Source organism: Sturnus vulgaris, chromosome 5 (genome assembly GCF_052056855.1).
Source record: "Sturnus vulgaris isolate bStuVul1 chromosome 5, bStuVul1.hap1, whole genome shotgun sequence".
NCBI lineage: Eukaryota > Metazoa > Chordata > Aves > Passeriformes > Sturnidae > Sturnus > Sturnus vulgaris.
The window spans coordinates 60,601,016-60,626,141 of NC_142247.1; the positions used below are offsets into that span (position 1 = coordinate 60,601,016).

Genomic DNA, 25,126 nt, shown 5'->3' on the forward strand with positions numbered 1-25,126 from the left:
TATCTGTAACTATAATGATTTACATGCATTAAAACACCATCAATTAAGCTTAGTTTTTTGCCTTCCTTTGCCTACAGATTTGGAAAGTATGTATGAAAACAATCAAAAAGTTCTGGAAGACAAAGCCAAGCAGTTGGTGGAGCTGGAAGAGACAGTTCGCTCCCTCTTACAGACAATCAGCCAGAAGGTTGCTGTTTATAGCACTTGCTTATAAACTGGAGTGGGGAAGTGCTTGTGTTCAGGATGGGTTTTACAAGTATTATACTAGTTCTTTTTGACATTACACTAAGACCTGATAAATGAACAGGTTTTATATTGGCTTTAAAGCCACAGAACCAAAGAAAAGTAACTTTTTGATGTTGAAAATAAACAGTACTTTTGTATCACTGTATGTACTTAGTATGGCTCATTAAGTTCCTTCCTATTTTCAATAGCTGCAATGGTACATCAATTAATCCTTTAGCAAGTCTTGTTCTTAAACTGGTTAGGCATCTAATAAAATCTTGGCTTGAACTATGTAATTCTAAAGAAGGGTTCCTATTACTATGAAATACAGTATGGTGACAGACCAAATTACCAGTGAATGAAGAAATACCATTCATGTGTAGTTAGTTATGCCACAGTACTCAAAAAGTATGATAGCCATTTAGGCTTAAGACTACTTTCATGTCACTGATTATGAAACACTTGATATGTAGTGTGAAAACAGAGGTCAGCACTGAAAGTATGAATGCACAAAATTCATATGATAAACCAAGCTTGGAATCACAAAATAAGGAGAGTTGGAAGGAACCCAAAAGGGTCACCGAGTCCAGCTCCTGCACAGGACACTCCAAGAGTCACACCCTATGCCTGGGAGCATTGTCCAAACACTTCCTGAACTCTGTTGGGCTGGTGCTGTGACCAATGCCCTGTGGAGCCTGTTCCAGTGCTCCACCGTCCTCCTTGGTGAAGAACCTTTTCCTAGTATCCAGCCTACACCTCCCAGAGCGCAGCTTCAGGCCGTGCCCTCAGGGCCTGTCGCTGGTCACCACAAAGAAGAGATCAGTGTCTGTCCTTCCTCTTCCCCTCATGAGGAAGTTGTAACTGCACTGAGGTCTCTCCTCAATCTCCTCCAGGCTGAACAGACCAAGTGACCTCAGCCACTCCTCACATGGCTTCTCCTCAAGATCCTTCACCATCTTTGTCACCCTCTTTTAGACACTCTCTAATAGTTTAATGTCTTTTTTATATTGTGGTGCCCAAAACTGCCCCCAGCACTTGAGGTGAGTCTGCCCCAGCTCAGAGCAAAGCAGGACAGTCCCCTCCCTTGCCTGGCTGGTGATGCTGTCCCTGCTGCCCCCAGGACATGGTTGGCCCTCCTGGCTGCCAGGGCTCTGCTGATTCACATTCAACTTCCCATCATCCAGGATCCCTAGGTCAAAAGCTTTGCTGAAATCCAAAAAAAGTACAGCAACTGGCTTCCCTTGACCACTTGTGTTGGTTATCTTGTCATAAAAGGAAATCAGGTGTGATAACCAGGACTTTCCTCTCATGAAGGCATGCTGGCTGTGACCAATGGCTGCATTGCCTTTCTGATGTTTTTTTGATACCTCCCAGAATAATCTTCTCCATAACTCTACCAGGCATTAAAGTGAGACTGACAGACCTCTTGACTGCCAGCTTCTGGGCTCCCCCTTGTCTTTCTTGAAAATCAGGGACAACTTTCACCAGTTTCCAGTCACCTGGGACCTCTGCTTTAAAAAAAAATCAACAGGCATTTTGTGATGACAGCAGCAGCTCCCTGAGGATTCTTGGATGAATCCCATTAGGCCCCATAGATTTTGTAGAGATTGAGCTGGAGCACATCCTGCACAAGTCATAGTCCTCCCCTTGGTCCATCATCTGTGTTGAAGACAGAGGCAAAGATCATGTTAAACACCTCTGCCTTGTCCCTGACCCTGTTCGTAACATAACCATCCTGATCCTGTGATGGGACAACATTATGCATTTTGATATAAATATATTTGAAAAAAACTCTTTTTATTGTCCCCCACAGTTCCAGCAACTTCAATTCCAGTTGAGCTTTGGCCAAATTAATTTTCTCCCTCCTGTGGCCAGCAGCATCACTGTATTCTTCCCCAGGCACCTGACCATGCTTCCACTGGGCATACACCTTCCTTTTTTATCTTGTTTCCAAGAGAAGATTCTTGTTCAGCCGAGCAACCTTCTGCCTCACCTCCTTGACTTCCAACACCTGGGACTTGCCTATTCCTGTGGCCTTAGGAAGTGATGTTTAAAAAGTAACCAGCACTGAGACCACAGCACCTGAGAAAGCATTTTCCCAGGGAACCTTACTAATTTCCCTGAGCAGCCTGAAGTTCTGCTCTCCTGTCCAGAGCTGAGGTTTTGCTGGTGCTTTTCCTCCTGCCACCAGGGATTTTAAACTTGATTCCTTTGTAGTTGCTGTGGCCAAGATGGGCACCAGTCTTGACTTCACTTATGAGATCCACTCTATAGACATGCAGTAGATCAAGGAGGGCATTTTTCCAACTCAATTTCCTTAGAATCTGTCTCATAAAGTTGTCATCCAGGTTTTTAGGAATCTTCTGGCCCAGGTGTGATGTTCCCAGTTAATTTCTGGCAAGTTGGAGTTCCCCATAAGGTCAAGGAGAGTTGATTTGGAAGCATCCCTTAGTTCCTCAAAGAATAATTTGTCTGCATCATCATCCTGGCAAGGAAGATTATAGTAGGCTTCCACAATGACATCTGCAATTATTTGTTCACCCCTTGATTCTTTACCCAGAGGCTCTTAATGGTGCCACTGCCAACATTCTAAGCCTTCTGCTACATACAGGGCCACCCTTCTGCTTTGCCTATCTCTCCTGACCATCCAACAGGCATGCCACTCACAGGATTTATCCCATTAGGTTTCACTTATACCAATAATGTCAAGTTTATGGGACTGGGACAAAGCCTCAACCTCCTCTTATTGGTTCCTCATGCAGCATGCATTAGTTTAGAAATATTTCAGGAAGATTAGGCCTTTCTGGGAAAAAACTACAAAAGTTCACAGAGCACCTAATGTGAGTCAGTACACAGACAGCTCTGAGAACAGCCTGTACTTAACCCAAATGATGTGCAAGAGTAGCATCCAATTCACTGTAACTTCAGCTCAAAGTCATCTGTATTAGAGTGCACCTTCAGAGAGCTGTACAATATAGCACAAACTGATTTACAAACATTCACGAGCTACACAAGTCAGCACCCAAAACTGCAATGTGTTTGCACATCCTGACTGCTAACTCTGACCCCAGCATTTTATCTCTCTACGTTCTTTGATTGACCTTACCTAACCTTGACTAACATCATCAAAATCAGGATAACTACAGCAGGATATAGCACCACCTAGGCAAACTGAAGGGCATTATGGTTAAATAAATAATTACCCCTAAGCTCCAGACGTTGCAAACACCAAAACAAAAAAAAATCCTTTGAAGGACTTGATCACCACAGCAGCTTCATGCACTGCTCACTGTCAGTACACTCAGCAGCTGCTAGGAAGTGCCAGTTTGGCAGCACTCAGGCCTAAGTGCCATGAGATCATTGGCAGGTGGCTCAGCAGCTCATTTTACTTTTTACAAACACTCTTTTGTACACTTAACTAAAAAGGGAATGACAGTGAGAAGTAACAAAAATAATTTTTAGGCCTTGATTTTTATTTTTAGTGTCTGGACAACCAATGGTCTCCAGTACAGACTTAGTAGTATTATTGACTGTAAGTTTCCCTGGCTTTTCAAACTTTATTTTACATAAAATGAGATACAAACTTTTGTAACTGATGAACCTCAAGACGGAATTGCAGTAAGACCGCTACAAGTATTCAGGAGGCGGACACAAAACTTTCTGTAAGAGCAAGGTTTCTGTGAGGAACTGGCAGATCACATGATTAACACTTAACATTTACCTGTGTAAAGCTAGACGTGATTATGAAATGCCAAGATCTATTGGAAGAATCAAGCTTTTCTGCCTTGTTGTCTTTGCTTTCCATTCAGCAGCTTCCTAACACCTGAAAGCAGATCCACATTAATTCACTAACTCAGCATACCCATGAATCAGATGGTGTTAAGCTTAATGATGTGTCATGGTTTAACCCCATCTACATTTAAAGTAGGAGTTAAGAAAATAAATCTCAAGAGTATCACTGGTGTTTTGCTGATTAACTGGTATGGTAATGCTGGTATCCATCTCCATTACTCACTATGGATAATGGATCAATACTTGAATAGGAAGCTAAAAAGCAAGGTAGAAAGATGTAACCATCTTGTCTATACACAAAACCAAGTAGCTGTAGCACCACTTTCTGAACGTGCACTTCTCATTCCATTGACACAGTGAAAAAGGACATATACCAGCAGGTATTAAGGTTTTCTTTAAGGCAGAAGAGCCTGGCAAAAAAAAAAAAAAAAAAAAAGAAATGGCACCTTGGAAAAGAAGTTAAAATGAACTACTGGATTTGGGCATGCTCCATATACATGTTAAAGATCTTCCAAAGATGCCATCTGTTTGTGAGTTTCCTCACATCATCAACAACCTAGACAGTACAAGGATCCAATCAGCAAACAAAATCCAACACCCATCAGCCATGTCAAATATTTATTAAGCTCTCTTGCTACAGAAGAGACAGAAAGAGAGAACAAAATAGAAAACAGAAGAGAAGAAAGTATGTCTTAATTGTGTGGAGAGCTGACACTGCAGCCCTTATGTGTGGAAGGTGCAGAATAACCCTCATGTCATAGAACTTGACAGCAAACACTGCTTCACTACCCAGTTTTAGCATTTCAAGTTTAAGAGACCTGGACAATGGAAGCTTTAAAACCAAAAAAGATTAGGTAGCAGTACAATGAACTTATCTTTAATCTTTCATTTCTCAATCAGCACTCAATTTTTCCCCTTATGAGTTTTCAATATGAAAACATGACATGGAGAATCACACAGAGTAATTTTCTCTTTAAAAAGTGAATATAATTTTAATTGATCTACATGAGCCCCTCTTCTCCCAACATCCCAACACTACTAGGTCAAAGCAAATTTTGGTACTCATATGTAAGAAGTACAAGTAAGAAGTTAAATACCAAAGTTAATCCCTTCAGAAGGAAACACATTTTTGTGCGGAAGTGACAGTGGCATTTTAAGTGCCAGTGGCATTTTAAGTGCCAGCATTCAACTGGTTTATTGTGTCACTACTTCAGAGAAGAAAACACAAGGTATACTGGACAATTATCCAGAGTTCTGACCAGCACACCTGATAATCCCATGCAGCAGCAAAATGTTTGGTTTTGAAAAAGAAAAGAGTTCTGTCAGGATGCTTTTCTGCAACATTCATTGTGTAAATAAACATGTAATTTTAAGTATTTAATTTACAGAGACTGTATAATTCCACTTGTTCCAAACTCTACTTGTTTAAATAGCTGATGTTTAAAATTAAGATATTCACTTAAGTCAGTCCTAAAATCCTCAGCCTTCCATAAGGGCCCACAGTCCATTTTCAGAGATGTACTATATATGTACAAAGATCTGCTCTTTCATTTTAGAAGTTGATAGCTTTGCCAAAGGACGCTGCTAGGTTTGCTTCCCTGAAGGCTTCTGACACCGTCTGTACAGAGCAAACACAAAAAATTACAAGTCATTAATAGGTACATGGAGTAACAGCATGTCTGTGTAATGGTGTTAAACAGTCCCTTTAGGAAACACTTACTGGATGGGCATGGCAAACTCTGGCCACATCTTCACATGATGCTCCATATTCCATAGCAAGGGCAGCTTCATTCACCATTTCACCAGCACCCTGTAATTTAATGGTACTTGCAATTAGCACAAGTTCTTACGCAGTTATCCAGGTTCTGCTGGATCAGTAACAGCTTATAAATAAGCATTTTCTGCTAAAAAAAGAAAAGTTATGTTTTAACCAGCACTTCACCTGTGTTCTAACGTAAGTAATGTAATCTATTTGGTGACTGTGAACATTGATGAGAGTGTTTGTTCTCTCATTCCTGAGAGTTGTGCAAAAGCTGGGCATTTTTCCATGAAATGAAACCTACCCAAAACTTCAGTGCTGAGAAGTTAAACAGATAACTAGATTTTAAAAAATCGTATTACTACACATACACATTCATTTTTATTTGCTGTATTTACGCATATTTACTAAGAGTATATCTTTGAGGAGTCAAAAATAGTTAAATCTCCTCACATTTTTAGCACCCAGATCCACAACCGTAAGATTTCCCCTCAGACCTTTCCCAATGAAGAAAATGAGATTTATTGGTATGAGACAGACAAAGCTGTGCTTCCTTTAAAGCATGCTGGTTTCTAAACTACTGCAATTGCAAGAGAAAGTAACTAGCATAGAATCTTACTGATAGTAGTTTGTTGTTTCTCTTAAAGAAAGCTGTACACAAAAAGGTATGGAAGTATTTCTGCAAACATATTTTGAAAAAGAAAAATATTTACAACGAAGAAACAGAACAGAGAAAGATTAGGGTCTAACTTTGACAAAAAAAAAAAAAAAACAAAAAAGGGAAAGCCCAAAGGTTTTTTAACTGCAAGTTCCATGAATTACTAACCCTAGATGCAGTGACTGCAATGTAAGATTACTACCTTTGCAGAAGTTTTTAGTTGGAGAGAAGGGAAAAAAAAAACACCAATGAAAAAGCCACAGTCTTTTCAGCTCCCTCAACTTCCAAAAGTTCAATCAAAAATTTCTGCTGTTCTCTCAAGTATCTGGCGGTATTCATAAAAGCAAAATGAAAAAAAAACCACAACAAACACCACCACCAAAACACCTCACACCACACAAAACTGGTCAAAGAAGCCAAATAACCATAGCAATTCAAGATGAAAAAACCAAGCTGGGCTTGTTCTTTAGTTACACAAAAGTAACTAAAAAGTGGGGAGGAGGGCAGGGGTGCAGAACAGAACTGTAAAAAAAAAGTATGGTGAACTCAAACCTTCCTGTTTACAAACACCACTTCTATCTCAACAACTATGCAACACTAAACAAAAAGAATGTTACAAGGCCAAGAAAGCACAATTGATGACACTTACTGAGCCTAAAATGTGAGCACCCAACATCCTGTCCGTTGACTTTTGACTAAGTATCTTCACCAGGCCATCTGTGTCAGCATTTGTCTTTGCTCTACTGTTTGCAGCAAATGGAAATTTTCCAACTTTGTATTCTACACCCTGCAAAACAGATGTGTCACTGAGTTAATGACCAACAAGAACAACATAACCAACTGTTACATACATGAGGAAAAGCAATGCAGAACTAAAACAAGAGACAGAGAGGAACATACATGAACAATCACCACAAGTGGTGTAAGAGTGTAGTAAAAAAAATTGATTTGCAAACAAACAATATTCACATCACAGAATGTAAGTCATTAAAGAGAATTGTTGTTCTTGGGAGAGTAGCATGCACAAGAGCATCATTCACTCACACCCTGTAAGCAATAAATTCAAATGCAGAAATTTGGACAAAGTAGCTAGATAAACAACTAGAGAGTGAAACCAGGCCCAAGGTGGAAAAACAGTTTTTGTTGGAAAAGAAAACCAGTACCTCTTCTTTCAGCTGTTCTTCTGACTTGCCAACCCAGGCCACTTCAGGGTGAGTGTAGATCACAGAGGGAACACAGTTATAGTCAATGTGCACTGCTCCCCCAGCCATGCCTTCCACACAAAGAATGCCTTCATCCTCAGCTTTGTGGGCCAGCATAGGTCCAGCAACTACATCACCAATAGCATAGATGCTATCAGACCAATGAAACAGAATAAGACACTGTTTAAAAACATCCTAGCACACCTGGGCTACCTTACATAACAGTCTGTTTGAAACATGTTACTAAAAACTCTAATCAAAATAGATTAAAATACTTCATTTTAGCAGTTTCCACAGAATGACCACTGACATTAGTGACATGAAATAAGACAGTGACTTTTAAATTACAAAACTTCAAAGGCTGACTAAAAATTTTTAGCTACTGAAATGATACAAATATCTTGAGTTTTCTTTTCAGAAAAGGAATGTATGTTCTGTTATTAAAAACCAGAGGTGCTTTAGTAAGTTAAACTTTCAGGAGTTCTGCATTAAAAAAAAGGGAAAAAATAGTCTTACTTACCTTGGAATCTTGGTTTGGAATCTGTTGTTGACCGGAATTCTTCCCCTCTTATCAAGTTCAATTCCAATTTCCTCAAGACCTAAATTTTTTGTAAAAGGACGCCTACCGATGCAAACTAGGAGCACATCACAAGTTATTACTTCTGCCTTGCCACCAGCAGCAGCTTCAACGCTACAGCAAAACAAGAAGCAAAAATGCTAAGCTGTAAACTTGCAGCCTTCTCTCTCTCTGGCTAGTAACTAATATGACCCAAGATAGTGACCCCCTGGCTGGGTCTGGCACCCAAAGCACTCCATCCTGCCTGCCCCATGCCTCCTCCTTGCAAGAGTTCAGCAGTAGAAGAGGGAGGAAGGGGCAACACCTCTTACTACATTTCTTAACAATTGTTAAGAGAGAATTTCAGGGTGTATTTTCGATAGCAAGTAGAATGACCTGATAGGATCAAATCCATTCAGCAAAGTAATTTCTGCTGAGTACTTGCCACTCAAAGTGTGTGTGTATACATATATATATATATATATATAAAAGTATATATTCTGAGCAAGCTTTCTTCTGGCCAGGAGCCAAACACCTGTTAGCAGCTGCCGTGCATCTTGTGTTTAACTGCACCCAGGACAAGTTCAGTTCATATACTCTGACAGCACAAGAACCAAGTGAGGGAAGACAGGATAACTGGAAGTGTGTTTTGAAAACATACTCTGAATCAAAATGATATTCAAAAAGTAGAAACAGACTACATGAGAGATCCAGCCAGCCTCAGCATGGCATGTAAAGAAGCCCAAATCCTGGACCTTTACAGTGATGGATGGCAGACTATCCCAAGGTACAGCGATACAGCCAGCAAAAACCACCATATTAAGTCTCCAGTGAAAAAACATTTAAGCTTATTTTTGTGAAGTAACATCAAGGATTTTTTTAAACTACAATTTTTGCGTAGAGAATCTATTAGCACCAACAGAACTAGTGCACACTTAGGTACTTTTACAAAGCAAATTTGCTTTTATGTGTTTCTATATTAACTGTTCATATATAAAACTTCAAAGGTCTTGACTACGGCCATTGAAACAGACTCCTCAGGTAGTTTCATTTATTTCTGTTCAAGAACAGTAATATCTCTGCCATGCTTACCCTAAGACAAGATGACCTTCCAATATATAGCCAAGAATTAATGGCTTGGAAATGACTGTATGAACAATCATGGTATTTATGCTAATTATACCAGAAGCAAATATCTTTCATGAAAAGAATGATCTTGAGTTCTGTTTTTATTACTGATCTCATTATAACAGTGGTTTTATGCCAGCAAGCCCTCAACTCAAGTCAATGGAGCCTCTCCTGTATAAGCAACTTAGGACTTAATAAACCCAAAATTATGAGCTCTGTAAGTTACAAAGGAGGATAAACGTGTAATTGCAATAAAGAATTCATTTTCACTCCTGTTCAAAAAATAGTATCAGCCTGTATTTTTAAATAGGCTTGATGGATTGGGAGGAAGAATATATTTTACATTCCTTTGGTTTTATGTTAAACACTTACGCTACATCTATTTTTCCATCTGGTCTCTTGGTAGCACCAGTAACTTTGGTGTTCAGTTTAAACTTGAACCCCTGCTTCTGAAGAATACGTTGGAAGTTTTTAGAGATCTCCATATCAATTCCCATTCCACCAACATGGCCCATGAACTCAACAGCTGTCACATCTGCACCGAGGCGCTGCCAAACTGAACCCTGCAGTCACAACAATACAGATTAAAAGTTTTTGAAAAGCAAACTTCAGATGATTTTACTCTAATATTTACAACCGACTGTAAACTCTTCTAAAGCAGGATAACACCTAACAACGAACTGATCCTATTCTACAGGCACGACAGCACAAAATAAAACAAGTCCAACTTTCCCCATCCTTTCCAGGAAAAGATTTATCATTGTTTATTTCCAGACTCAAAGCTCCGATGACCAAACTCAGGCAATTAGGCTTTTAAAGAAACAGCTAATTAAATAACTAAATAACTCATGTACGTTTTATACTACAGGCATAGAAGAAATTCAAAATCAAAGAATCTGAAAGGATAACCCAAAGGAAATTGCTTGTGGTGCTCTAACACCATTACTAATTAATCAATATCACATTAAGGAAATTTTATGCAACAAAATGGAGCCACTGCTGGTCCCATCTGTATTTATACCCTTAACCATGATCATCAGCCTCACCAACAAAACCCATGTACACTCTATTTACCTGCAGTTACCCACATGCATCCAATATAGAATTTCATTTTGCTTACTCTTTCTCAGCTTAACAGTCAGCAGGCTAAGCAACTATTTGGTAGATGGGCACAGCTTCAAGCAGTTGTAAGACCAGGAAATATAAATTCTTTTTGAAAAATGTAGGTGTGAGGGAAAAGGACTCAGACCACGATGAATTACAAAGTCCCCACACTTTTGGTTGATAGAGTATGTACTATCAGATCACATTAAACATCTCTTAACATTAACTACTAAACAAGAATTTATCTTGACTATCCTGGCATTTCCTCACATCCCTACTCCTCCAAAAGAGAAAAATAAATGGCAAGGCCCTGTATGCTCCTCTCTCGTTTCTCTGCTTATCTGACCAGCTGCAGAAGTACTGACCCAACAAACACTTATTCCAGCTTTTCTGGTAAAAAATTGAGCTAGCAGGCTATGAAGTCTGAACAGATTTACTACAATTCACTGAACTGTTAAATCACAGCAAAACCATCAAATACAACAAAAGATAACACCTTTTTCCTTTACAAATTAAATGTCAAGTGGTTTAAATATCCTCTCACCAGTTCCACACCAATGACTCCTGCACCAATGACGACCATCTTTTCAGGAACTTTTTTCAGTGACAGCGCACCAGTGGACGACACAATGTTATCTTCATCAATCTAATGACAAAAAAATGCACAAAGGGAGGTTTACAATCTCTTTTACATATTAAATACAGAACGTGAAGTGCAATCGGGGTAAACCATTATTACACATTAAATTGTGTGGCTATGAGACACTGAAAAAGAAGTTCAATTAAGTTCAAATACTTACAGTAATTCCAGGGAAGGGAGCAACTTCTGAGCCTGTGGCTATGAGTATGTTCTTTGTATTGATAACTTGTGTGCTGCCATCTTCTTTAGTTGCAGTGACTTGGTTTTTGCCAGTTATTTTTCCAAACCCAGATACATGTACAACCTTTAGCAATCAGAACACAATGAAGTCAGGTTCAAATATGTAAGTTAGGCTACATTTCACCTGAATCTTGCTAATGCTTAGAGACACTGCTAAAACATCTCTCTGCATCACGACCTGGTACAAATCACACAGTAACTTGTATACTATTTCTTTAAGCAGATTAAGAATTAAAGCACGGGACATTTAAAAGTTTTCTGGAAGAGAAGCATTCAAATTCTGCCCTTGTCATATCAGTCACTCTAATTAATATGGCAATATGAAAATGCAAAAAGTAAGAAATTCAGATCAGAAAAATGAATATACCTTAGTAGAGAATCCAAACTAACCTTGTTTTGTTTAAATAAATGAGCAATTCCACCTGTTAAGGCCTTCACTGCACTACTCTTCTGTTCCATCATCTTCTCTAGATTCAAACGGATTCCTGTAACTAAGGTTTAAACAAAACAACTTACTCCAAGCACTGCAGTGTGTTAATGTTAAAGGAGCTAACCTAACACAGTTAACAGCTGGCACAGAAAGATGTGTTGAATGGCCCTACTAAAGGCTAAAGTCAACAACTGCTATGCTGAAAACCAGTTTTGCACTTTTCAACTATAACTTACCAATCTATTATTCAGAGCTCAAAGAGCAGACACGTTCCTAAGCCTCCAAATGACAGATAAAGGATATCATTTATAACTCTAAAAAATTTCTGACCAGAAAACTATACTAATCAGATTTAAAAGATTAAATTTAAATTTACTTCTTGGTGGAAACTACTTATGTAACAGGCACTGAGAGCTCTTCACTCACTTTCAATTCCTCTATTAGCGAAATCTTTTCCATGGGCCAAGTGATATAGATGTGAGTTGTTCAGCAAGGCCTAAAATAGACACAAAAATGTGAATATATGTGGATATATATTCATAAGTTATGTATTATAAGGAAAAATAATTATACTATTTGCAAAATGTTCTCACTCTTAAGTTTGACATATACATATTTGAAAAGGTGTATTTCAATTGCAGAAATTGTACACAGTACCTCCTACATTCAAAAAGTTACATACTTTACGCAGAAATAGAAAACAGTTAAATCCACACCTATCCTTTTTGCTCATTTCAACATAGAAATTGTTAATTACTCTACAGAGGTTAAAAAAAAAAAAAAAAAAAGAAGGAACAGACCAAGTAGAGGAAAAGAAAGGTAATTCTGACTCATGACCAAAGCGAAGATGGATGGATCCAGAAAAACTGGATGAGAAAAATCTACACTAAAATGCCTGTTACGATTTTAGCCTATGTAGGCATATATGAGTTAAATTTTGAGATTTTGTGAAGTTTCTATAATGGCATAGCCAGGTGAGCTGAAGCTGGATGGCTTGGAGCTAGCTCAGGTACACGGATCTTCCAAATTCATAGACAAAATTAGACTAGCTCTTATACTGGTGGCTATAGATTAGTAGCTTCAAATTCAGAACCTCAGTATTTGCATTTTGATTAGAAATAACAATATAGTTAAGTCAAGAGCTTACTAAGAAAATTTATTATTTTGTTACCACCCCAAATATGAAATGATCTGTATCTTTGCAAGGACAACAGTGTGAGTTTGCACAGACTTAAATCTAAAGTGGGCACAGTACAAGACTCAAATGGTATTTTGAAATACTTGCCTTATCTACTATGCTTGAGTAAAACTAATACTATCCAAATAAAATAATTCCATTTTTATAATTTTTATCAATTACTTTAAAAGTAATTTCTCTACTTCACGTAACTGTCACAGCCCAAAATCCGTAACATCCCCATAAAAGATGCAACCACCACTTAAGACTTCGGCAACTAGAAAGGAAAAAAAAAGAATGGATTTTGTTTTTTTAATGGCCAATGTATTATATTGGGTCGTTTTCTGGAAAGGAATATTTGAATAATTTGTTACTGCCTCGGTGTACACAGCCTACATATCCACTTCTTAATTTATTGCCATTCAAACGAGTTCTAGATAGCATTTAAGTTTAGCCATGGGTTCAATAGCATTTTTATAAAAATTCTAAAGGATAAAAAAAGGGACTTGAGAAGTTAGTTAAACAGATCTAGAGTTTCCAACTTACAAGGTAACACTGTGTGGATTAACATTTTTGAGTGGTGCTTCAATATATTAAGATACTCTGAACGGCTATAAAATGATTACTAAAATGCTTAGAAAAATTAATATAAATCTTTAAAAAGCTTAGTATTTTTACTCTATTTTCCCCTCCCATGCTAATGGGAACCTCTTGAGCAAAATGATTAGAAACAGCAATACAGTTAGGAAGGATCTTGTACGAACGTCTGTTACTACAGCCATCACAAACCTGGCATTAGCAGTGTCTTCCTTCACTGCTGGGTGCTACTGAGGCAGATTCCCTAGCAACAGCACTGCTCTTACAAAGGCCAAGGCCTGAAATTACTTTAAACTAGTTTGACAATGTCAAATATTAAGTTTTATTAATTTCTTCTTGCTTCCCCTTTCTTTCAGACTGCATGTGCTGGACTCAGCTCTTTCTCTCCACCTTACTCCACACAAGCACCACGAGCCTCATCCTCCAGGCCATTCTGTACATGTACATCCATCTTGACAAACTCCTTCCTCATCTCCTTCCAAGTGAAGCACATCATGTCAGCTGTTTTTAATGAACTACGACAAACTGCACACTTACCTTGGATGGAATACATCCAACATTCAAACATGTTCCCCCTAATGTTGCATTTTTTTCTACACAGACAGTCTGAGGAGAAAAAACAGAAGGAAAAAAAATATTTTTTTAGTAATACCATGCCATCATTTCCTTATATCACACCATTTAGATTTGATGACGAAGACATTTGTCTACTTGTCTAGTAATTCTACCTCTACAAATGTCCCATTAATTTAATTCCTAGATTTATTTTATGGCTCGTATTTCCCTTCCCTCATGTTTTTGTTAACTTAAAACCCACAAAATAGTTCTTTGCAACCAAATTATCTACCAAACGACAGCCACTACACCATTCATACTTTCACACAAGTGCTGTCCTACTACAAAAATCTACAAAGTAAATAATAAATACAACACTCAGTGAAAGATGTTGCCCTAACAATGACAGAAAAAAACTGCAAAAAGCAAAACATGTAAGTCATGCGAAGATTCATGAACTGGCATAGATTAAAATCACATGAAGCAAGCTTTTCTTCAAAGAAAACAGAACAACGGAACCCCCAAGCTACAAACAACATTTTCTCCCACTGCAATGAAGTTGTACCAACACCTCTAAGGAAAGAAAAAAACAAAAATCAAGCAAAGCAAAACCAAACAAATATAAGGTCAATCCCAACAGGGACAGAAAACATTTCATCTCCTTCTCATTAAACTGACAACATCAAAGTGTGCAAAGGACAAAAACAATTGCCAAAACTTCATATAAAAACAGATCACCAAGAGGAGGAGTATCATAAACCATTTTTGTAGAAGCAAAGGAATTGGCATCTCTTTCTTTCAAAGGCATACATTCAAAATAATTGGTTCTCACTCTTGAGAGTTCCAGTCCACTGAGAGGCAACTACCTAGGTGAAAGCCTTTTGCAATTTCTTTGAATTGCTGCTTTTGTGCTAAGGTAGGGGTGATGGTAACATAAAGAGCAGAATTCACCAAATCAAATCACAGGGATATTCTGAGACGTGCTTATCCCCTACCTCCAATTCCTCTTGTTTTAAGCACATGAATACATGAAACACAACACAAGGGCTTTAAAAGCTGCACCACAGATCAAACAGCACGAGATTGCTCCTACCTTTACCCAATAAGAATGTTCTGTCTCATCCATTTTACACACACTTCACTGACAAGGCCAAGCAAAGCTTTTGGAAAGCCAATACTCAGAGAACACTACTGGCAATAACGTGGGATGCAAGGACTCAATGCTTGTGCTAGCAGAAATAGCACTAAAATTGAAACTTAAGTAACTGAGTAGAGCAGAATCAGATTCTTCCATGGATGGTGTAACTATTCAATCTTTTTGCCGGTCTGCTAAAAACATCTCCTTACATTCCTCAAGGACACCAAAATCATTACACATGTTTATTAAACAATAATGGTGATATACATAGGTAGTCCAAGCATTTTCACCTCTCTAACTAGCTGTGCAACAATGTAACGATTATTTTTCACTATGATGAAAAACAGAATCCAGGGAACTTTTTAACCCTCTTGTGTAAAGTATCCTATTGTTAATCACAGACATGAAGGACTCAAGGACAGTACTGGTCCAAGAAAAGCTGCTTTATAGCCAGCCACAAAAATAGCTTTAGAATAATCAAACATGAACTCACATGGCAGAAGGCCATAATCTTAATTAAACCTGCAGCACTGAGCTTTTTTTCTCAGGTTACTAGCTAAGTAACCACATACATCCAGAAGCAAGAGTACTTATTATGACTAAGTAGTAATTTACAAAGATGTGTAAAGACAACTCAATTATTTTGCACTAGGTTGCAGGCAGATGTACAACTTAATGGAATCTTATACATTTACATTTTGGTACAGTTGCATATTAGAAGGCTAAAAGATACCCAAAAAGATGTTAATGACACCCAGTTGTGGGAGTACTGACCCCACAATGAGGGACAACTCTCAGAATTACAGACAAATTCAGTTTGAAGGGACCTCCTCTGAAAGCCACCTAGTGAAACCTCCTTGTCCAAACACAGTCAATATCAAAGACATTAAGGGAGGTGATTCTGCCCCTCTGCTCTCATGAGATCCCAGCTGGAGTACTGCATCCAGCTCTATGGCCTCCTACACAAGACAGATGTGGACCTGCTGGAGCAAGTCCAGAGGAGACCAGCAAGTTGATCACAGTGCTGGAGCAGCTGTCCTAAGACAGGCTGAGAAGGCTCCGTGGAGACCTCACAGCAGCCTTCTAGTATCTAAAGGGGGCTTGCAAGAAGGATGGAGAGGGACTTTTCACAAGGACATTTAGTGACAGAAACAGCCTTAAGCTGAAGGATGTAGATTTAGATCAGCTCTTTGGAAGGAGGGCAGTGAGGCACAGGAATAGGTAGCCCAGAGAATCTGTGGATGCCCCATCCCTAAATGATCAAGGCCAGGCTGGATGGGTCGGAGTAACAAGGTCTAGTGGAAGGTGTCCCTGCCCATGGCAGGGGAGTTGAAACAACGCCAGCTTCAACATCCCTTCCAACCCAAACCATTCTGTGATTCTATGATGTATCAGGCGGCTCAGGGCCTTATACAGTCAAATTCTGAAAAGACTGAAAGATGAAAGACTACACGCTGTGTGGGCCCCCATTCTTGTGCTCCACTGGAACACATCACCAGGAGTTCTTGTCCTTACCAGGTGGTCAAACCAGCTCATTTCAGACATGAACCCCAATTTAGGTAATTCAGAAACATTGTGTCATATCAAACAGCAGAAACATGCTCAAGACTGCTACCACCACCTTCTCAGAGTTCCAGATAATTAAGAGAACAATAATGCAGTGCCTAGAGTGTCAGTTGGTCTCATAGAAAGAGGGCAAAAAAATATCCTGAAGTCACATTCTATATTTTCGTAAGTTTAAAAACATCTGAAATATATGATACACATACAACTCTCAAAACACTTAATAATTAAATGACACATCAATAGTACATATCACCCACAAACTGCCTCTTCTGAAAGGCATTCAGAGACAAGAGGCAGAAGAACAGAGATGAACATAAATACAGTATTTCTACAAACATTTTTGTCTCTAAAATTCACACATGGCAGTAGAATTCCAGTAATCACATTCAAAAAGCCTATCAGTTGAATACAGCTTTTTCCCCTTCTCAGTTCCCTCAGTCTGTTCTTCAGAATAGTTTTCCAGTGTTCTTTTCGTCAGCCATTATCTCTGTATTTTTCCCTTTGTTGAGAGAGAAATTCCTTCCTAGCACTCTTTTCCCACCTTCTCTTTCACAAGAGTACAAGACCACCTAAATTATCAGTTCCAGCCAAAAGTAAGCTATCCTAAGCAGCTCTGCCAGTAGCAGGGCTATGGAGAGTAACACAGCCAGACCTCCATTTCAAAATCTGCCTCATCTGGGTAAGCAAGGTAAGGAAAGATTAACGAAAGATGTCAACAGCATATGGTGGCCCAAGATGTGACAGAAGAACTAGAGTATCACACAGACACCTTTCAAGTTCACCTGGATGAGTCTTCTGCTATCTGAGTGAGGTCTCACCTTAAATCCAAGCTGAGCTGCTTTGATAGCAGCAACATATCCTCCAGGCCCAGAGCCAATAACTGTGACATCAGCATCAACTAAAATAGAGAACAGTTTTTTTTTTTTTAGAAAAATAATTGTATATTAAGAATTATGCAAATTAACGAAATAGGATTAGGTAAGGGAGCTACACCTCATATCTGAAAGTAACTTTCTGGACACAGAGAAAGGTTGTGTAAAGGTATTCATCCCACAAGAGAAATAATCAATCTAAAATTTCACAAGGAAAATAATGTAAAATGACATCAAGAAACTGAATTTCCCATCTCTCTTGTTCTAAAGCCACTAAGAACTTAACCCAAGATGCCTTCAGAGTTTACTGTAACATTTTTTTCCAATATAGCTTCTATTGATGATTAGACAAAACATACTTACTAAATGCTATAAATTTATCAAGGAGAAAACGTGGCTGTAATAGGTATCTGTGCAACCTCTATTGATTATAGAGCAGTGGAAGTTATGAACTTTGTACCTAGTTTGTATCTTATAACCACTGTCTCTTTTAGAAGACTAATTAACGTAAGAACAGTGATGGTGAAGCTCAACTTTTATTTATAGCTTTATCTTGAAATCAAATTATGCAAATAAACCACAACTTTCATCTGGACATGGCTTTCATCTGGAAGACTGATTTCTGAGTCTGAAGTATTGTTTTGCTTTTTCTGGAGGTTTGGGCTGATGGTTTTCTTTGTGCAAAAAAGTTTTCTCACAAGAAATTACCTTGATCAGCATAGGACCTTTGTGGCACAGCACAAACTCCCTGAAGACCATGATGAATCCGATCAAAATGGCTTCTCTAAAAATGAAAAAAAATAAAAAGAACCCCTTCGTTGTACAAGTTTATGTTCTATCCTTGAGGGAAAACAAGCATTCAGGCACACACAGAAAAACACACAGTTACGGTCACCAGTAAACCAAAACAGGAACAGCACGACTGAAGCACAGTGGGCACTGACCGGAATGAGAGGCAGAAGTTGCTCTGCCACTTACCTGCTCAGTCACCTCAGTCTGTCATCACACCTGTCCTCAGGCCAGTCTCACCTCAGGCTGCCTCTAACTACAAAACTTTCAACTCTTTATATGGGGCTCTCAAACCCACATAATGACACAAATTAAGACATCCACAGGAGTTTATGAAGAGTCTTGTTCTGTAACTAACCCCTTCAGCCACTTCCTAGGAACAGGCAGCTGGAGGCATAGGAGGTTCGGGAGAGCAAGTTTTTTTTAACCTTTACGTAAAAGTAATGGAACAGCACAGAACAGCTGCTACAAACACATCGAGGGCCGATCACTCTGTAACTGGATTAGAGGATGTCCCTGGAAGCATTTGTGAAGTCCCCAGCACCGCAGCCCAAAAGCTGGGCCGGCTGACGGCGGCGCTTTTTGCAGCCACCACGGCCTCGGCCTCCCGTGGGCCGGGACACGGGGGCACCAGCACCGACGAGGCACACGGCAGCAGGCAGGCTGACCTCTGCCCCTCACGGACCCTGAGGGCTGCCGCAGCCGCCGCGTCCCTTCCGCCCGGCAGAGCGGCGAGGGAAGGGGTCAGCGGAGCAGGCGGGGGAGCGCGGCCAAGGCCCGCGCCCGCCTCAAGGCGCCGCTCCGGCCCCGCCCGCCCTCACGCACGCCCCCGGTGGGCTGAGGAGTCTGAAGAAAGCCCAGACCCGACCTGCCCGGGGCGGCTTCTGTCCCTTGTCCCCTCCCTTGCCCTCACCCCGCCGGTGCCGTACCCGAGCGAGCGCGCAGGAGACGCGGCCCCAGCGCTGCATGTCGGCGGTGCCGCCGCGCCCCGGCCGCTCAAGGACTCCGCGGACGCGCGCAGGCGCAGGCGCACTGCCGAGCGGGGCGGCGCGGCGCGGGGCGGGGCCAGGCGGGCACGGGGCCTCAGCGCTGGCAGCGAGCTCCGGGCACGGAACCGGCGGCGCCGCTGTGCTGGGCCGGCTGCAGCAGGGGACACGGGAGCACATCCAGGCGGGTTTGGAATGTCTCCAGAGAGGGAGACTCCGCCACCGTCCTGAGCAGCTGTTCCAGTGCTCCGCCACCCTCATGTAAAGAAGTTCTTCCTCCTGTTGAGGTGGAACTTCTTGTGTTTCAGTTTATGGCCAATGCTCTTTTGGCGCCGGCGCCACTGAGAAGAGTCTGGTGCATCCTCTTGGCACCAGTCTTTGAGATATTTATAGAATCAGAGAATCATAGAATATGCTGAGTTAGAAAGGGACCATCAGGATCCAACTCCTGGCCCTGCACAGGACACCCCAAGAGTCACACCCTACGCCTGAGAGCATTTTTCAAACACTTCTTGAACGCTGCCAGGCTGGTGCTGTCACCACTGCCCTGGGGAGCCTGTTCCAGTGCCCCAGCATCCTCTGGGTGAAGAAACTTTTTCTAATACCCAATCTCAACCTCCCCCGACTCAGCTTCATGATGCTTCCTTGGGTCCTGTCACTGATCACAAGAATGAAGGGATTGGTACCTGCCCCTCTGCTTCCCCTCGTGAGGATGTTCAAGGCTGCAATAAGGTCTCCCTCAGTCTCCTCCAGGCTGAACACACCAAGTGACATCATAAGGCCTCATAAATCTTCTCTTCATAAGGCTTCTCCTTCAGACCCCTCACCATCCTCAAGGCCTCCTTTGGATGATCTCTAATAACTTCATGTCTTTTTTATATTATGATGCCCAAAACTTATCCCAGGATTTGAAGTGAGGCTGGCCCAGTGCAGGGCAAGGTGGGACAATCCCCTCCCTTACCCAGCTGATGATGCCCCTGAGGACATGGTTGGCCCTCCTGGCTGCCAGGGCACTGCTGATTCATATTCAACTTCCCATTTGTATATACTTGTTATAAATGAGAAACAAAAGTCTCGATATTCAGCAAAATTTGCGTTGCTTTATTTGATATAGAAAGAGCAAGCAGCGCGCTGGGGAACGTGAGGGGTCACCACCCACTCCACGCTCCACCAAACCTTGGTTTGCAGCCTATTCTTATACTGGGGTTTCTCCTTGTAATCAATAATTTTTGGTTTTTTGCTGTCGTAATTTTGCCGGGTTAGCACTGGTGGTCGAATAAACATCCTTATTGGAATTCACAAAGTTTTCCCCGATAGTCAGTTTCACAGATAACCATCCTTGTAGATAACCACCAGGAAAGTTCTGGAAGTCTGGTCCTTGAGATAGGCAGCATTGATCAGACAAAGGCAGGAAGGGCTATTGGGAAGTCTGATTTTGCAAGCTGGTAGCAGATGCAACTTTTTTGGAAAACATAACATAACATAATATAACAAGGTGATTTAAAACAGAATGATTTAATCATATAATTTCTTTTATCTAGTGTCCATGCTTCACTTCAGAGCTTAGTATTCTGGTTTATACAAACCCCAATATTTTTGTGATTAACACGAATCTTTCATCAATTATCACATACTGATGATATCCCTTCTCAGTCTTCTCTTGACTAAGCAGGCCCAGCTCCCTCCTCTTCTTCTCTTAAGACAGATGTTGCAGTCCCATAATTATCTTTGTGACTTCTGCTGGACCCTGTCCAGCAGCTCCTTGTTTCTCTTGTGCAGAGGAGCCTGGAACTGGACACAGCACTCCAGATGGGCCCAATAGAGGAGGAGGGCCACGTGCCTGGACTTGCTGGCTACACCGTTCCTGATGCAGCCCAGGATACCATTGGTCAGTCATCCTGGCCACAAGGGCACACTGCCAGTTCATAATTAACTTGTCATCCACCAAAACTCGCAGGTCCTTCCCAGCAGTGCTGCTATCAAGTAGGTCAGACCCCAATCTGTGCTGGTACCGGGGAGCTCATGGACTCACCTGGCAGCAAAGTGAACCCTGGGGTGAACAAAGCAGCCCCTGGTCCCAGATTGACTGCATCAGAACAATACATGAGCAGAGAGAAAAGGAAATGATGTGTTTCAGATGGAAACCTCTTCCATCTAATTGACAGTGAAATGCCCATACATTTTAAAATACTAAAAAATGTGAAATCTAAGATAATTTCGGAAAGACTTGGAATAATTTTTTTTCAATTTATTTAATCAGGAAAAAAATTGAACTGGAATATTCTCAAGCTAGAAGATTCTCCAGAAGAAAATTCTTTTTGAGATAGGAGAGGACCTCATCAATGTATCTAAGTATCTAAAGTGGGGTGCCAAGAAATTGGAGCCAGCCTGTACTCAGTGGTGCCAAGCAACAGGACAAGAGGCAATGGGCAGAAAGTGATGCACGGGAAGTTCCATTTGAATATGAGGAAGAATGTCTTTACTATGCAGGTGACTGTGCACTGTAACAGAGAGGTTTGGGGGTTTCCCTCGCTGGAGATATTCAAGAACCTTCTGGATGCAATGCTGTGCAATATGCTCTGGAATGGCCCTGCTTGAGTAGGGAGGTTGTACTAGATGACCCACTGTGGTCCCTTCCAATCCCACTGATTCTGTGATGCTATGGCAGTGAAATGGACATAAATTCATTTTTTAAAACATTCAAAAATATAAAATCTAAAATATTTAATTTTGGAAAGATTTTCAAGTGTCTTGGAGTAATTTTTCCTAATCAAGAAAATAATTGAACTAGGATATTGACACATTTTTATAATTAGCATGGTTTAATTTAATGCACTGTATTTTTCCAGAACTTATATTTCCTTCTGGAAAATAGATTGCATTTTCTTCTAGAATAATAGCTTGCACACCCTGAATTCCTCTGTTATATGCACTTCAGAACATCAGTATTTTAAATCTTAAATACTTTATTGCCTGTGGAAGAACAGCAATGGGCCAAGATCATTTTCCTTCTCTAATGAATTCTACCTAATTTAGGATATACATAATATTCTGTTCAATTTAGGCTAAAAACACCTAAATGTGGCTTTAGGTAAGTAATATGCAACATAGCTCATACTATTGATTTCCTACCTTGCCTGAAATTGAAAATATTTTCTGTGAAAAAGAGTTCTCAGGTTTTCTAGATGTACTAATTTCTTGCAAAGGTCAGTATTTCCATCAGGGGGCAGCATTCTGCTATTTCCCGCACAGCCAGGGAAAAGGAAAAGCCCGAGTCAGCTGGTAGAATTCCTCTTCTACCTTTTTCCAAAAGGGTTTCTCTGATCAGCCTTTCAGCAATGCTGGAGACTGTATGTGCCCAATATTTTTATATTTAAACCCCTGATGGTTAGAGCATGGTGCTAATAATGCCAGGGTTGTGGGTTTGATCCCTGTGTGGGCCGTTCATTTGGGGTGGACTTGGTGATCCTTGTGGGTCCCTTCCAACTTAGAATATTCTGTGATTCTAATGAGAAGGAATCCCAGAATTATCCCGATGGTTGCAGGGATAGTTTCATGTCCTCATCATTTCCTCCCACCCTCACTAATGAGCCAACCGAAGAGAATAAAACCCAAAACTGCTCTACTGTAGCTAACTGAAAGTACACGTTTTAATTCTCCATAGCCTCCCAGCCTTAGTGCACGTTGGGGTACTGGGGCTCTCCCCTCTGTACAGGCAGTACATGAGTATTTCTAGGGAAATTACTGTTTCTTTCAGACACAAATCTGAATGCCATGAGAATGTTGTCACCGCAAACAGTAAACAAGACCATCTCCTGCAACAAGAAACGACTGGAGGCTCTGAATGGTGCCTCCAGTTACTGTGGTCAGTACAGATGGTTACTGTGGCCACCGAAGGGAAGACAGCTCGTGTGATTATTGCTTCAGCACTCAGGCAAGAGGGTGTAGGGGTCCTGGGGGAATGCAGGAAGCATTAAAGTATGTATTCGTGGATGGGGACAGTAGAAAGGCAAAGGAGCACACAGGGAATGCAGGGTGAGCTCCCTCCATCCCATTCACCTCAGCCCTGGTAGTCACCTCTGAACAGTCACCTTGACCATTTACTGCATGTCACTTGGGGTCATGGTGGCTGCGACAAATGTTCTGAACCCTCCTAGGTACTCTGCTTAAGTTTGGAGATTGTTAGAATTCTTTTTGGAGGTTTTACATCTCTGAGTAATAAAGACCATAAAGACAGTATATTGCCTGTAGAACTGTGGTACTTGTAAACCATGGACACCTGAGTGCTTTCTCAGGAATTCCCTTCCTCCTGGCATGGCTCTACCTCACCTTGCTTTGGTTGGGGCGCTCCTTTCATGAACACTGAGGTTACAGTACCTGTTTACACTCCCACTTTTTATTGCATCCATGAGTACTCATGAAATGTCCCCTCCCAGCAAAGCAGGCTCCCAGGATTCCAGCTGCATGAGGAGGAATCTTGCCAGAAAGAGAAGGCAAGCTTCTGCTCAGCACCAGGGAAACATAGCTGGGGTTCTGTGTCCAGCTCTGGGCTCTCCATTACAGGGGAGACACAGACATACTGGAGATAGTCTAGCAAAGAGCTATGGAGATGACAGAGAGCCTGGAGCACCTCTTCTGTAAGGAAAGGCTGAGTGAGCTGGGACTGTTCAGCCTGGAGAAGAAAAGGCTCAGGGGGATCTCATCAAGGTATACAGATACCTGAAGGAAGGGTGCTCAGACGATGGAGCTGGACTCTTCTCAGTTGGTGCCCAGTGACAGAACCAGAGATAGTGTGCACAAAGTGAAACATAAGAGGTTCCTTCCAAACACTCATTTTCCTGTGAGGGTGGCTGAGCACTGGTACAGGCTGCCTGGAGAGGTTGTGGAGTCTCTCTCCTTGGAACTCCTCAAAAGTCATCCAGACGTGATGCTGGAACCAGCTCTAGGCAGCCCTGCTTGAGAAAAGAGTTGGATCAGATACCTCCAGAGGTTCCTTCCAACCTCAAACATCCTGCAATTCTGTGTCAGGAAAAAACCTGCATCATGGTTATTTGCTCTGAGAATAAGAGTCAGCTCTGACTTGGAGCCAGAGGAAAGCTGCTGGCACAGGCTGAAGTCAGCAGAGGGCAATATGGCTGCATAACTAGCAGAGCTGCAAGGATGTGTTAGAGAGTAGAGCATTCTATTTCTTTGAAATTCTGAATATTTTCTTCCATTAAATATTGAAATTTTATGTACATACCCTAAGCACACGTGTTTATTTGTACACATCTAGATTATCAATCTAGATAGACTATAACACGATCTGACTTGAGAAAACAAAACTAAAATACCCACCACATTCCATTCAAGGACTGGATGGTGACCATCAGAGTCTTGTACCTTGCAAAGCTGTAATTAGGAAAACACATTTTCGGATTATTCTTCCTCTCCTTGGTAAATCCTTTTTGTAAACTCCTGTCTCTGGGAGAGGCAGGGGAAAGTGTATCCAGAAAGAGACAGGGGTGATGTTTTGTTTTGCATTGTTGTTCAAAGTAGGCACTTTACTGCTTTCCAGACTGCTCAGCTTACTGCTCTGCATAGAAAAGCTTCCTGTCACTCAAGCAGTAAAGCAAGATGAGAAGTGCAGAGAAACCTACAGCAAGTCAATGATCTCTGCTTGAGGTTCTGCATAAATACGTAGGATAAATAGGAAAGAAGGTGAGTAAAACT

At 40.9% G+C, this 25,126-nt stretch overlaps 2 protein-coding genes across 2 annotated transcripts in view; one reads left to right on the forward strand and one right to left on the reverse strand.

Moving 5' to 3' along the window:
• Positions 1-391, forward strand: part of LAMB1 (laminin subunit beta 1) — a 42,051-nt gene extending 41,660 nt beyond the window's left edge. Inside the window, exon 32 of the mRNA XM_014868985.2 lies at positions 78-391. Within this exon, the coding sequence (XP_014724471.2) occupies positions 78-214 (137 nt within the window). The 3' untranslated portion in view covers positions 215-391. The remainder of the gene's footprint in view (positions 1-77) is intronic.
• Positions 392-4,620: 4,229 nt separating this feature from the next.
• DLD (dihydrolipoamide dehydrogenase) lies at positions 4,621-19,463 on the reverse strand. The gene is made up of 14 exons (XM_014868987.2): positions 19,358-19,463; positions 18,348-18,423; positions 17,586-17,665; positions 14,046-14,114; positions 12,161-12,230; positions 11,695-11,795; positions 11,225-11,368; positions 10,969-11,070; positions 9,693-9,883; positions 8,157-8,327; positions 7,598-7,787; positions 7,084-7,221; positions 5,738-5,827; positions 4,621-5,635 (listed from the first exon to the last, which is right to left on the reverse strand). The coding sequence occupies exons 1-14, from the start codon at positions 19,394-19,396 to the stop codon at positions 5,570-5,572; spliced, it is 1,527 nt and encodes a 508-aa protein (XP_014724473.1). The 5' UTR covers positions 19,397-19,463; the 3' UTR covers positions 4,621-5,569.
• Positions 19,464-25,126: the final 5,663 nt, after the last annotated feature.